The sequence below is a fragment of the Sturnus vulgaris genome, chromosome 9, assembly GCF_052056855.1.
Source record: "Sturnus vulgaris isolate bStuVul1 chromosome 9, bStuVul1.hap1, whole genome shotgun sequence".
NCBI lineage: Eukaryota > Metazoa > Chordata > Aves > Passeriformes > Sturnidae > Sturnus > Sturnus vulgaris.
In genome coordinates, this window is record NC_142251.1 from 18,571,441 (window position 1) to 18,584,994 (window position 13,554).

The 13,554-nt window shown below is 35.6% G+C and overlaps 1 protein-coding gene across 2 annotated transcripts in view; it reads right to left on the reverse strand.

Moving 5' to 3' along the window:
- The window catches only part of DPYD (dihydropyrimidine dehydrogenase), a 337,856-nt gene that overhangs the window by 211,386 nt on the left and 112,916 nt on the right, over positions 1-13,554 (reverse strand). For both annotated transcript variants that reach the window (XM_014884797.2, XM_088170031.1), the window contains exons 6-8: positions 12,592-12,788; positions 8,770-8,851; positions 6,283-6,370 (exon numbers count right to left, since the gene is read on the reverse strand). In XM_014884797.2, the coding sequence (XP_014740283.2) occupies positions 6,283-6,370; positions 8,770-8,851; positions 12,592-12,788 (367 nt within the window). The remainder of the gene's footprint in view (positions 1-6,282; positions 6,371-8,769; positions 8,852-12,591; positions 12,789-13,554) is intronic.

Genomic DNA, 13,554 nt, shown 5'->3' on the forward strand with positions numbered 1-13,554 from the left:
TTTAGAATATTATTCACGTGGGACATGAATGAAGAAATGTAGTGTTAAAGAAGAAGGCATTTATTCTCCAAGCTGTGAGCCATGAGCTAAGGCTCTCCAGGAGGCAGATTATAAACAACTCCTGTACTTGACTGCACAGACTTGTGCAGACCGTCTTCCTTGGGACTTCACTCCAGGCAATTGCAGTTCAATGTGAAATTTTGATCCTGTTTTGTACAAAGTGCAACACATCTATCACTGGCCTTCCCATGAAATCTTTATTTTAAAAACATTTTTAAAATTTAATTTTAATATTAGTCAAGGTGCTGTAAGGCAATTACGAAATATTTTGAATTAGCTTTGCCCAGATCCTGCCACTGCTCTTCACCACTGCTTTTCTTCAAACTCTTCAAAGTACTCTGACTATATGACTCATCTTGATTACTTCATTCTCATTATTTCTAATACCAAAGGTCCACAGCTTTTCACAGATACATGAATTTGAATATGTTGTTTTTCAACAATAAAAATATCATTTACAGTGTTTTTCCTGGTTCTGTAGCCTTTGATATCTTCAACTGTATATGGATACCAATACTTAAAAGGTTATTGTTAATGGCCTTTTAATAGCCTTTAATAGTGGTCTCAGATGGACCACTATTTAAAATCCTTGGTGAAAAGCACTTTGTTTGCAAGATTCTTAAAGTCATCTCCCTTGTCTACACGGGGCAATGAAATAAACCCTGAAACTAAGCCAGGCACACATTTATTTTAAGTATCTAGTTGATCATGTTTTCAGCAACACCATTCTTTCCTGCAGTACGTTCCAAGGTATTATTTTTCTCCCTTAGTAGTTGTCTTTTGGCTTTGGCTTCCGTCCTATATAACCTATAAAGTGTTAAAATATTTATGAAATTATAAAATAATATAAAACAACACCAAAAAACCACCAACAACAGAGCTGTTGATCCTAAGAGCCTACAGCTGCCCAATGCCTGTCCTAAAGCTCTATCTTCCACTAAGGTGCACTGCCATTTACCACTGAGACAAACAGCTCTTCACCAAGGGGTCTAACAGCCTCCCACAACATCACCAACACCAAGGAGCACAAATCAATTCTGAAAAGCAACCAACTAGCAGATAAATCCTGGATATGTTCTCAAATAACTCTGCCTCTAAACTCCTCCTTTGGAGAAGGTAAGCAAAATCGTAAGTGAAAAGAAAAAGAAAACTCAGAAATACAAGGTAAAACAAAAGCAGAGAAGCAAGCAAATAAAAGTCTGTTCACAACCTGAAATAAGAACTATTTTGAACATGACATATTTCCTCCATAAATGTCTGTGCTGGCCATGGGCCTACGGGCCCCATATGCAGATTTCATGTCCTCCAAATTTAGTTTATGAATCAGGAGTAAGATGCACAATTTTTTCCTATAGCACAAGCAAAATGAACATCTGTTCACTTTTTGCCATGTAGGTTTATATCTGTGTGGGTGGGTGTGAACAGAGCTCTTGATGTGTAATAGTCCTCCCATCTGCACACCAGGTGGCACTGCATAGTTAATCAGAAGATAATAACAGGCATGAGGAGATTACTTACTTTTTGGGGAAGAGAGTAAATCAATCTCACAGATTTTTTTTTTTTTAAATAAGGTACATTAATGCTCACACTTTTAATTTCTTTTTTTGTGTGTGTGTGTAATTTCACTCCAATCAATGACGTGATCTGATTATATCATTGTTTGAATGTTATGTTAATTAACTATGAAATGACTGCAATTATGACAAAGGTTCTTTCCACGAGGAATTTCATTTTTCTTTTTTTTTGTTTTTATGTACAGTTTTAACCCTTGCAAGCAGGATAAACTATTTAGAATACATTCGAACAACAATCTGCTTAGATTTATTTGGTACACTCGCTTAACCCACCATTTCACAGTATTTAATAGACCTCTGAATACCCATAGACAATAAAACTAACTCCATAGCAATTCAGCAGCAGAAGATGGAGGAAGAAACAAGCAAGCTTCATTACTCAATGAGAAGTTAAGCAGAAAGTTGGTGCTGCAAGTTTAAATCTACAAACACTGAAGTTACAGTGTTTAAGCAATTTCTGGGAATGGGGGCTTTAGATTTTTTTTTTTACATTTATCAAATAAAGCAATATTTGAGGATATATTTTTATCTGAAATTCATCTAAGGAGAACGTAAATGTTATACAAAACACCTACGTTATGATAAAATATTATAGAATAAGGACAGATGTTTGTGTAAAAGTCTGCAGAAAATATGTTTATGGTGATAGCATTTCTATGTAGTCATTTGAATGTCACATGAAAAATGTCCTTAAATACTTTAAATATTTAGTTCATTCATTTTTATTCAATTAAGTAATTCTATAAAGAAACTGTTTTTACTTTCTCTTTCAAAAAGGAAATGAAATACTTTATGGAGTCTTAAAGGACAGAATAACAGAATCCTGTTTTCCAAAGAAGGCAGCTGAACTTCTAGAAGGATGAGTAATAAAAGCCTGGTATTTCTGCATTTGCTCTGATAGCCATGAGAGACATGTACACATGGGTTTTTCTAAATTTTTTCTTTTTATTGGTAAAAATCATATTCCACTCTGAAAATCCATGAAGAGACACAGTAACACAAAGCGTTCAAACTGCTCTGTTCCCTGTAGGATAGCCTTGGCTGCCTTCCCCTGCTGTCTCTGAGGACCATGTGCTCTCTCCTCTAGCCCCTCACCCCTTCATTGATTTCTCCTTTTGCTCTCAGCATGCTTATTCTCTGTTGCCCTGAGCCTCTATGGTGTTTACAGAAGGCAGCAACTGATGCAAGACTTCTCTTTTTAAAGCAAAATTTTCAAACTGATTTGTCAGTTCAGTCACAAATTCTTCACAAACCCTTCTTATCAAAAAGCAGAGCTGATTCAAGGTGGAGTACATTGATCTTTCAAATCAGGAGAGGATGGGATATTTTTCTGTGCTTACTTTTAGACGTTGGTTTTAAAACTTTGAAAGTGCAATTGGGAGATTTACTTCCTATTAATTAATGCTTGTGAGTAACAAAATAAACCCGCAAGTTTTGTAACTGGAAGAGAATTGGAATTCTAAGATGAAAATTTTAAGGACTAATTCTTCACCTCTAATTCTTAATTAGCATTTTTTAATTTCTCAATGAAATAAGTCTAAGTTTTGAAATTGCACCTACCTAAATGGCAAGAAAAAAAAAAAACTAAAAAAATACAGTAGAAACTCCAAGAATATTTTTCCTCCCATTGTTTAGTTGCGACCTTTTGGTCTTATAAAAATTATCATGCATGCCATTGTCTATTATTACTTTCGATATAAGGAGCTGAGATTCATGGACTACCCCCTAATACTTACATTAGCTGTAATCTGAAATTGTGACTGCTGGACAAAACCAGAAGCATGAAAACCAGAATCTCTTACACTGCCATCGCCTAGCCAGATCTTTACTGCTTATCCAGGTAACTATGAAAGCTTTTCCTAGGATCAAGTCTTTCCTAGTTCAACATATGCCTTCATAACCCCAAATTCCACATCAGTCTTCACAGCCTAATTGGGAAAGGTAAGATGAAGGTAAGGTGTGACTCACACTGAGACCCCAGAGGTTGATGACACATACTGGCCACCTGCTTGTTTTCAAGTCTAGTACAAGGTATTTTTCTCAACTTTGAACCAGTGACTAAATGTACCAGACCTACTGGCTGGAGATTATCTTTCCCCTTAAGATAAACCATCATAGTCTCAATGCCTCATTAAGCAAAGCATTGAAGCAAAGCACCTTTTTTTATTATTATTCATTTCAAATAAGTCTGTTAACCTGTATCCTTTTGTGAACTTAGGAATTCTTTTCCTCTCATGTCAGAAACACAGCAAATAGCTCTTTTAACACCTGTACAAACAGCTCTCACAAAAAGTCTTTGCTATTCATTTTTCTTCAATATGGTCACTCACTAGAATGCTCAAACCTCAGTCACTATGTTTTACCAACGACAGAACCTGCAGTGGAGGGCACTTTTCCTACCACACACAATATTCCCACAGGCAACAGATTTTCCCTGATGGATAACTGTGTGAAAAATAGTTCTCAAAGTTCTCTTTGCAACTCCACCTGCTCTCAGGTAGCTGGTTATTTACAAGTGCTCTTCTGCTTCATGAATCACACATGGATTTTTGTAGAATCCTAACCTTGAATTCCATCTCATTTACAAGACTAAAGATGTGCTCTTCAAAAATCACACTGCTGTGAAAAAGTCCTCTCTTACTGCACTCTCACCCCATCAGGGATTTCATTTTCTTTTACACACTCATTTACTTCTTTTTTCCACTAACAGGGAAAATTGAAAACATTTATTTTCCATCAAGGTACAAATTCATTCAGAAGCAAATTACAACAAAAAATAAATCTTCTGTTTTATGTAAGTAGCTCCATAATTATTTTACCCCTATGATTCAGGGTACTGTTCAAACGTGGTGTTTCATTGAATATGTTTGCTCAGTAGGCAAAGAACACAAAAAGAAATGCAGTTCAGACTCATTATGGAAAGCCGGCTATTGCTGAGAGCTTATAAATACTCTATTGCATTAATATCGTTAACTCCACAAATATGCAACCCCTTAGCATGTCCTCCCCCTCTCACTACCAGCATGCAAAACCCCTTTACTGTCCAGGGGCTCACACAACGCTGCAAAACTGACATGACAGGCAGACAAGGGGGCACAGAAAGGGCATCATAAATGCAAGGTAGCTTCCAACAACAACTTTGTAGGTACACATAATCCTTCATTAGCATTTATACCCTCTGTTTCCTAGTTCAATCAATGAACACATGCTTTACTGGAGAATTATGCTTCAGATACCTTCTCTTGTTTATTAAATTTCTGGCTGTGTCCCTTTACTTAGCATCCGGCAAAATGTTGTCTGTAGATATATATATAAAAATATATTTCTAACCAAAAATCTTTTATATTAGAATAGCTTTATTAAGGTCAGAAAATAAACCCAGATACATAAACCAAACACTCCAATTCTATATGAAGTGCTCAGTGGTCATTTTTGCTGATACTAAACTGAACTATTGTTCTAAGCTTCTGAGTCAGAAATGCAGAACGATGCTGATGTTAAAAAAAAAAGACAGATTTTTTTCCTAAGTGCTAGACTCACAGAAAACAAATGCTTATGAATTAATTCCTCATTGGTGAGATTTAACAATGTGGTTTGAAAGACACAGACGAAAACAATAAAAAATGCAAGTCACACCATTTGCCTTGTATAGAATTACATCAAAATATGATCCATCAGAATTCCTATACATGGAAGTTCTCTAACAATGTGAGGATTTAGGATTACATAAATCACAGCACTCTGTGCTATCATTACACGACAGAATAGACCTGCAAAGCTTATTATACTGCATAACCAGATGGTAAACAACAGTTGTCGTTGTACTAAGAATTACATCTCTGTAATCAATAATAGGAATGAGGAACAGTTGGACAACTTGTTTCCTATTATGTTCACTTAGGCAACGTCTAGATCAATAAAGAGCATTAAGCCTCATACCAACTGTAGACAATGCCTGCTCAACATGCCTATCATATGGCAGCAATGGGTCCAGCTGTACTTCAAAATAATTGTAAATGGATAATAATTCTAATCTAGCATTACAAAGAAATGATGATTCAAACAGCAGAGAGGTGCAGGACTTCTCTAGTATATGAGAGAAGACAGACCTATGATGCCAGTTTTAGTACAAGTCAAAATCAGCTTAATTTGCTAACCCACTCCATAAGTACATTTCACTACAGCCTATCTGAAGGATGTTACACATTTTATATGGATGAAAGAAAGAAAGCAACCAAGCATGATATCACTGGCTTACATATAGACTCGGTAATTGTGTGGGTGTAGAAAGCTGTTCGCAAAAATTGAAAACTAAACTCCTGTATTGCTCTAGGCCAATATGGCAATTAATTACAAGCAAATTTTTAGTTCATCCATTTTTGACTATCTAAACAAAAAATAAATCAACCCATTCAGCTACATTCACATCTTACTTAAAGATCTATAATAAAAATCTGAAAATTTTAATAACTATCTTAAGGCCACTAGTTTTAGCTTTCTGATTTTAAATTTTTTCTTATATTTTCCTTCCATAATTCGTCAAATTAAAACTTTCTCCCATCTATTAACAGAGATACAAGTCCACTTGATTCCTAGGCAGTCCTTCAATTTCAGTATGACAAAACATGAGACTGTGAGCTCTTCTTACCTATGCCAATAAAGACTGCTTTATAGCCATCTTCTTTCAGGGTACGGAGTGTCATTCCATCCACCGCAAGGCCTTTCCTAAAAATTATCTGAAATAATTAAAAATTGCTTGGTAAAAATTGTAATTGCAATGAAGCAGCACGTTACACATGGTAAGCTAACAAAGGTTTTCAAAATTATGAATGATGTTTTGATTTAGACTTGCAATTGTTAATTCTAATTTAGACAAGAAACAGTGTCCACGGTGCAGTAATTGGTGTTCATTTATTGAAAGAAGTAACTCACAGCAATCAAAACACACCTATAATCTATACTTGATTCTGATCAATTCCTTCTTACCTCTAAAAGCAAAAGTTTATTTTTTTTTTCCCCAGAGCCATTCTCCAGCAGCAATCCTGCTCTGAGCAGCCACTGCCCAGGCTGAGCAGCGACAGGAGGTGTAAGAGTGTAGGACAGGGAATGTGTTCTCTGCACGCTCAGGCAACCAACAATGGCAGTCCCTGTGCAGAGGTCATGCAACTGGAGATACACACACCTTTTGTTCAGCACTCCTAACCCCAAGGCCTTTGAGCACAAAAAGTGTGTGTGATTCCTCTTCTGATATTTCATACTTCTTGACATAGGTATGTGTGTTTTTATCTCCACATCTTAGACTCTCTGAACTTGAATGCTTTCCCCCAGGTTTTTATATCACATGTGATTTTACTTTACAAAAAAGTGCTGTGCTGTTGTGTAAGTTCTGTACTTTGTGATCTTAACAGTTTAGCTTCAAGTCACTGTGTATCTTGTTTGTTATTCGATCTGCCTATATTTTATTTAATGTACTTATCAGGGTAGTGGGGAAAAAAGGCAGTGATATACAATTTACACTACTTAAAACACTGACTTTCTTTGTCTTTGGAGATTTAGTATAGAATTTATCAAAGGTGAAAAAGCCATGTACTATTGCAATCCTTAAAACAATACAGACTCCATCCCTGCTTGCAACAAATGACATTCCGTAAATTGTCATTACGTTTTTTTATCCATTATGATTTTTTATGTCGTGTACGTAGATTATGAAAACCCAATGAAGGAACTTAAATAGCAACACTATTTTATGTGAGGATTCATAATACTTCTAGGGCCTAGCTCTGCAATCCCTATTCAGCTGGCTAATTCTTACTAATTTCAGTGGAATTACTTGAATAAACAGGACTACTGAGCTTTTACACAACACAGAACCTTCCACCACAGATTTGAAATGCTTTAAGTAAGCACCAGGAAATATTTCCAGCTTATAGAGGTATAAAGCTAAGGTACTTATTTAACCAGCTTGCAAAAGGGTCAATTGCAAACCAATGGCAGAGCTTTGAAGCAAATTTACAATGAGATTCTCTGCTGCACTCCAGAAGCAGAGAGGCCAGGATGACCTGGTGGCTCCATCAGTCCCTTCTGGAGGCCTTGGGAACTGAGGCTGGCAGAGGAATCCCAGGGGTCTGTGCCCAGCAATTTTGTCTAAAGGTGTCTCAGTGCTCTGTTCAACACCATCCCTACCTAAACCTCCATTCTGTCAGTCTTTTCAAGGGTTGCAAAGGGAACTTTAAAGCAGAAAAACAGACCTGTAGCATTTTAAACCTTATCTTGCATCTTACCAGCATTTTTATAAAACTGGGGCAGGATAATGTTCTCACTCAGGTCTTGGGACAACAGTCTACTGCTTTTACAAAGAGAATTAACATGAAAGATTCCAAGAAGAATGTCTTCCTTCACTGAAGGCTTTAGTAACATATTAAAAATAAAGTATCTCTCCTGGTACTCAAAAACTTGATCCAGTGATACATTCTAAGTTTGTAACTTCTATTAAAATGTGCAGCAATTGTAAATATTACCTAAGTCTTCAGCTCAAGTCCTAAATTACAATAAATCACTGTTCCCATTATCTATAAACAACACACATTTATTTAACAGAATAATGCATAACTATTGCTTTCCAAGAAGTTGAATAGACTGTTATTGTTTATAACAGATGATCATGTTAACACTTTAATTTGATGCATTTTGTTATAAAATTAAGTTGGATGCAAGACTGTATGATAAACCATTAAGAAAAAATACTCAGGGAAGAAGGAAAACAAGAAGAATCAAATATGAATGGTTTAAGTAGTGCCAAACTTGCATGGAAAACCTTGATTAAAAAAAAAATCAAATCATTCCAATAGCTACATTGAACCCCTAAAGCAATTTAGGAATTTGTTTCTTACAGACAATTAATCACATGCAGGCATGCCAGATGAGAGCTATTGATTGCCCTTTTCCAAACTAGTGGCATTCAGACAGGAGACAGACAAATGCCCTGAGCAAGAGGAAGCATCTTCCTGCCTCTGTCTAGCATAGCTTTTAATCGTTCTTTACTAATGTGCATGACATTTTGCTGTTAATCTTTAGCAGAGTTCTTGTTCTTTTTTTTCCTTTGTGCTATACATAGGCAGGATATATTTTTCATTACCTTCACTCCAAGATCCTTCATAAGCTTGGCTTCAAAATTCACTACATCATACGGCAAACGGAACTGGGGAATTTCAGACATACTAAAACAAATAAAAAATGCTTGTAACTATTAGGAAAAGAGGATTAAAAATTAATTTTTATTATTATTATTAGCTAAAATACTTCTAACTTAATTTTGACATATGTGAATGGAAATGTGCTGAAATGTGACTCCTGACTTTTTTTAATTGTTAGAGTGACAAAAGAGCATTATTCATCCACTGCTAAAAATACAGGCCTGAGGCCAACACTGCCCACTCTTGTAGGTGACTATTTAACATATGTTATGTTTGAGCTCTAAAGGACTTCAGCTCCATTCCTTTTGTTCACCAGAATACGTAACATTAAACTTAAGATACCTATTTAAAAAAAGACCTCATGGCTACTGAAAGCAAAGTGACATAGCAATCTTTCATTAAGCTATCCAATAGGAGAGTATCAGGTTTCCCATACAATTTTTTTAATATGCTATTTTGAGCTATGGTATTTAAAACTGTACCTACATTTCTACTTCATAAATTTTTAATGATTTTTCAGGATGGACAAACACATTATCAGCTGTTGATTTCATGTCTGATTTTTGACTTAATGTTTATTAACTGGTATCTTTTTCTCCCGGGGAAGATTAGGAATGACATCTTCAAGTTCCCAGAACCACAGAAAGGGAAAACTGTAGTGCCAGTATAGAACCTCAGTTTATATTTACTGATACAGATCCAATAAATATATATTTATCTCCAATGAAATGACATCTATATCTTCCAGTTCAAAATTTCTTGTGTAAAACACATTGCAGATAAACACAGTGAAGTTATATTTTGATACTTTTGTTCAATAAAGATAAAAACCTAAATATGCAGAAAAGCAGAGGCTTCTCCCCAGATACTTCTAAGCTTCAAACGGTCTAATCTGTTTTCAAATTAATGAATCTGTAATATCCATAACAAAGCACAGGCACGAGAGATTCACTGTGGCTTATTTTACATATTGATATTGACCACACCATCTTTAGCATCTAACTTTGACAGGCCAGAAGAGTTTTATTTCTTTTAAGTTCCATCAGCTTTAATTATATTGATAAGAAACTAGTGTTCTTCCTTATTTCTAATACTGCCCTTTTTCCACCTTTCTTGGCCAGTATGCAATAAGAAGTGTTGTAAATATCAGATATAATGAATGTGTCAATACAACTTTCATAGGTCATGCTAAATAAAGGTGTCTGAGGCAGAAACTAATGTATCAATATGATTCTGCAACAGAGATTCAATAAAGAAATCTAATCAAAAAAAGGAAAGTTCTATTTTCCAGGCCACCTATATATTTGTTGGAGGTCTGTCATTTCCACCACATGACCCAGAACTGCATTGGTTGTGTTACATCACTGTCAGAATTTGTAAACACATTTTTTTTGTTCCTATTAAACACTTAACACAGTTTTATGCTGTGAGGTATACCCACATGCATGCACATTAACTAAGAAAATAGGCTTTTTTGTGAAAGTCCACTATTCATCAATAATTCTGATACAATTTCTTTCAGCAGCAGCAGCTGTCTCTGACTGCTCTAGTGGAGAGACAGGAAAAGGAAATGGGGCAGAGATGGAGGAGGGATGCAGTGGATGCAAAGTGTCCCACAAATTCACCTGGACCTCAAATTTGACCCAAGTCAGAGATGCTTGGTGCTTCTCAGCAACCTCAAATTACTGCTGCTCAAGGGAGAACTCTTTGGCCTGGTGGGAGAACTATTTTGGTACATTGTAAAGTAGTGGCACAGACAGAAGCAAAAGTAGTAAAGCTTGTTCATGGTCTCTAAGCAAGAGCATGCTGTGCTCATGTCTACTCTACTATAAAGCATAAATTTTACACAACTGGTGAAATGTAGGAAAATCTGCCCATAAAAATGAAAAATCTAGACACGTTCAGAGAAGCACGGATTTATGTTATATTTAAATATCCCACCACAGGAATTGCAATCACTAGACACCCTTCTAGTGTCACAATATTATGAAAATTAGCTATGATGCAACAAACATCATAATTAAAATCAATTGAAAAAAACTTTAAGAAGGCACAAACACTGCCATTATAAACAGCCGATTCCAAATACAAAATTGATTTGGTCTCCTTAGCAATTTGCAATAGTTTATGAAGCCTTGAAAACACACCCATCAATAACCTGAATTTATAAAAAGTGCTGCAAAGATTTAGAAATGCAATAATGGATGACTGCTGCCACAGGCCAACTCTCCTTCTGTTTCAAGATTGAAATAAGGACAAAAGGAATTGTTGCCCTTAAACCACACATGAGCATTTCTACAGTGAATGGAAGTAAAATTTGACCTTGATTGATACATGTTAGGACTGAAAAGAAAGAGATACATTTTAAAATACACTCCTCGACTATTAAGAATACTAACAGAACAGGCAAAACTCTGTGTAAGTCTTTTTGCATTAGGAGAAACAACAGGCAAAACATTATTTTAAATCCAATTTAAACCACAAAGAACTTAAGATCACACTGCTTCAAATACACAAGCACACACTAAGCAACTGTAGCACTGTACTACAGAACTGAAGCAGCTGCAGGAAGTCCTGCATTGTATTGCCAAGTCCAACCTGTTACCAAAAAGAGCCTTTTGTTAAAGACCTCTTATTAATTCTGACTACTTTACAGTAAGAAAACTGATTTTAATCTGGTGTTTATGATAACATGTGCTACCGAGCAGGTAAATAGGTATTTCACATACTAAATTTGCAATCCTCTGTGGTAACTCGTTTAAGTAAAACAGCTTCACAGTTAAATGCCTATGGATTAACACCTTGGTAATTAGGTAGAATAATTCTGAACCTCACTGGGAAAAATGTAAGTAATCAGTTCAACTTCTCCAGAACTGATTCTCTTTCTTGCAGAGCACTGAATGACTATTTGACTTTATGATATTATAGATCAAATTCATTAACTGTGTCAACTCTATTGATCTCAGTGATGCTGCATCAAGTGCATCACCCTTCTTTCTATCTCCATTTCATTAGATTTTTTATTTTTTAAACACATTGTGTGAGTGCATTTTGTACTCTTGCACATCGTACATTGTAGAATTTAATTTTGATTTTGAATGGCTTGTTATCCACTAGTCTGAATTACCTTATACACAGGGATTACAACAAACCAACTAGATTTGATCACAGCCATTACTGCAGTGGCAAAAATTAATTTTCTAGGGAAGAGGACTGATAACATGCAAATATTAGCCAAGGGTTTACTGTACAGGAAAACTGCAAATGTACTTTCTTTTATGTATTTGTAAATTTTTAAAGGTTGAGAATTGCCACTGTCACCTTTATTTGCATAAAGTAGTCCAGAAAAGCATTCTAAACCTACAACTCTCCATGAAATTAATATCTGCCTAAACCACCTTAAACATTCTTTCACTAGGGCTACAGGTACTCCATCCTGTTTTAAAAGTTTTAGATAAGGGAAAATGGTTCCTGACACAATTTTCTAATATGTTAATTTGATAATAACTGCACCCTGGAATTTAACAGTTCATATGAAGACAATATAGGAGATAGCCACCAGATTTTCAGTTAAAGCTTGCCTGTAACTGTACCTCTTTTAACACGGATGATCAATCATTTAAATAGTTACTTTTACAGATCTGAAATCTTCTCTTCCTCTGCTAAAAGTCAAAGGATCACATATAAACCACGCATGTACAACAGTTTTCTCTGTGCTTTCTAAAATAATTGGAAAAAGTGCTCTGTTGTCATTGTTTTATTACCTTAAGCCCCCAAGGTACTCCTGCTTTTCAAATATGGTGATGTTTGAATAGCCCAGTCGAGCCAAAAAGGAAGCACAACTTAAACTTGCAGGTCCTGCACCAAGAAGAGCTATCTTCACCTGATATGCTTCAGGCATATCTTCTAGAGGAGGTAAGGAAGGATTTCTGATCTGAGGAATATTCATGGCTTTGAAAACCTGAAAAGCAACACCATCAACAGGTTAAATACTTTACATACCCTCCTGAAATTTTATTATGACTGACATGATGGAAACTTCTGCTAGTACTGTCACATAGCTGATATTTATAGCAAATTCACAACATTATAGAGGTTTCCAAATGACATGATCTATGCACTTGTGAGGATGTTGTATTTGCAGGGTTTGGTCCTTCTATGGGTCTTTTTGTCCTAAAAATCTCTGAAATCAGATTTTTCACTACTGTAAATTTTACATAGAAGACAGAGCCAGACTACCAGTAACAGAATAGGAATGCAAAGTCAGCCAGATGGCAGAGTATCTCTGCAATGCCAAAAAATTTCCCTGCAAACAAATTATTCTTACTAGCAGAAAAATACCTCTGCAAGTAATGTAAAGGATTACAGTGTCAGTAAAGGGGTTTTGATTCTTCAAGAGACAACCTGCATGATCCTGGAAAAATCACTTATAGCTTGAATTTTAGAGCTGGTGACAAACTTTAGGTGGGTTTGAAACATTTTTTAGGAACCACACTTAGTTTTCAGTGCTATATTTTCATTGGTAATCCATGCTTTAGATGCCTCCTCTTAGAAAACTTTCATAGGACATTATTTCCATTTCTTATCTATCCTATTTGTTTTCCCCTTTTTAATTGGGTTTCCAAAAACTGTAGACATACCTGAAAGTTAGACTATTATCCCTATGCCCCAATTACTCATTCACCTGCATAATGGTGATGATCTGCTCCAATTTGTCCTGACTATTA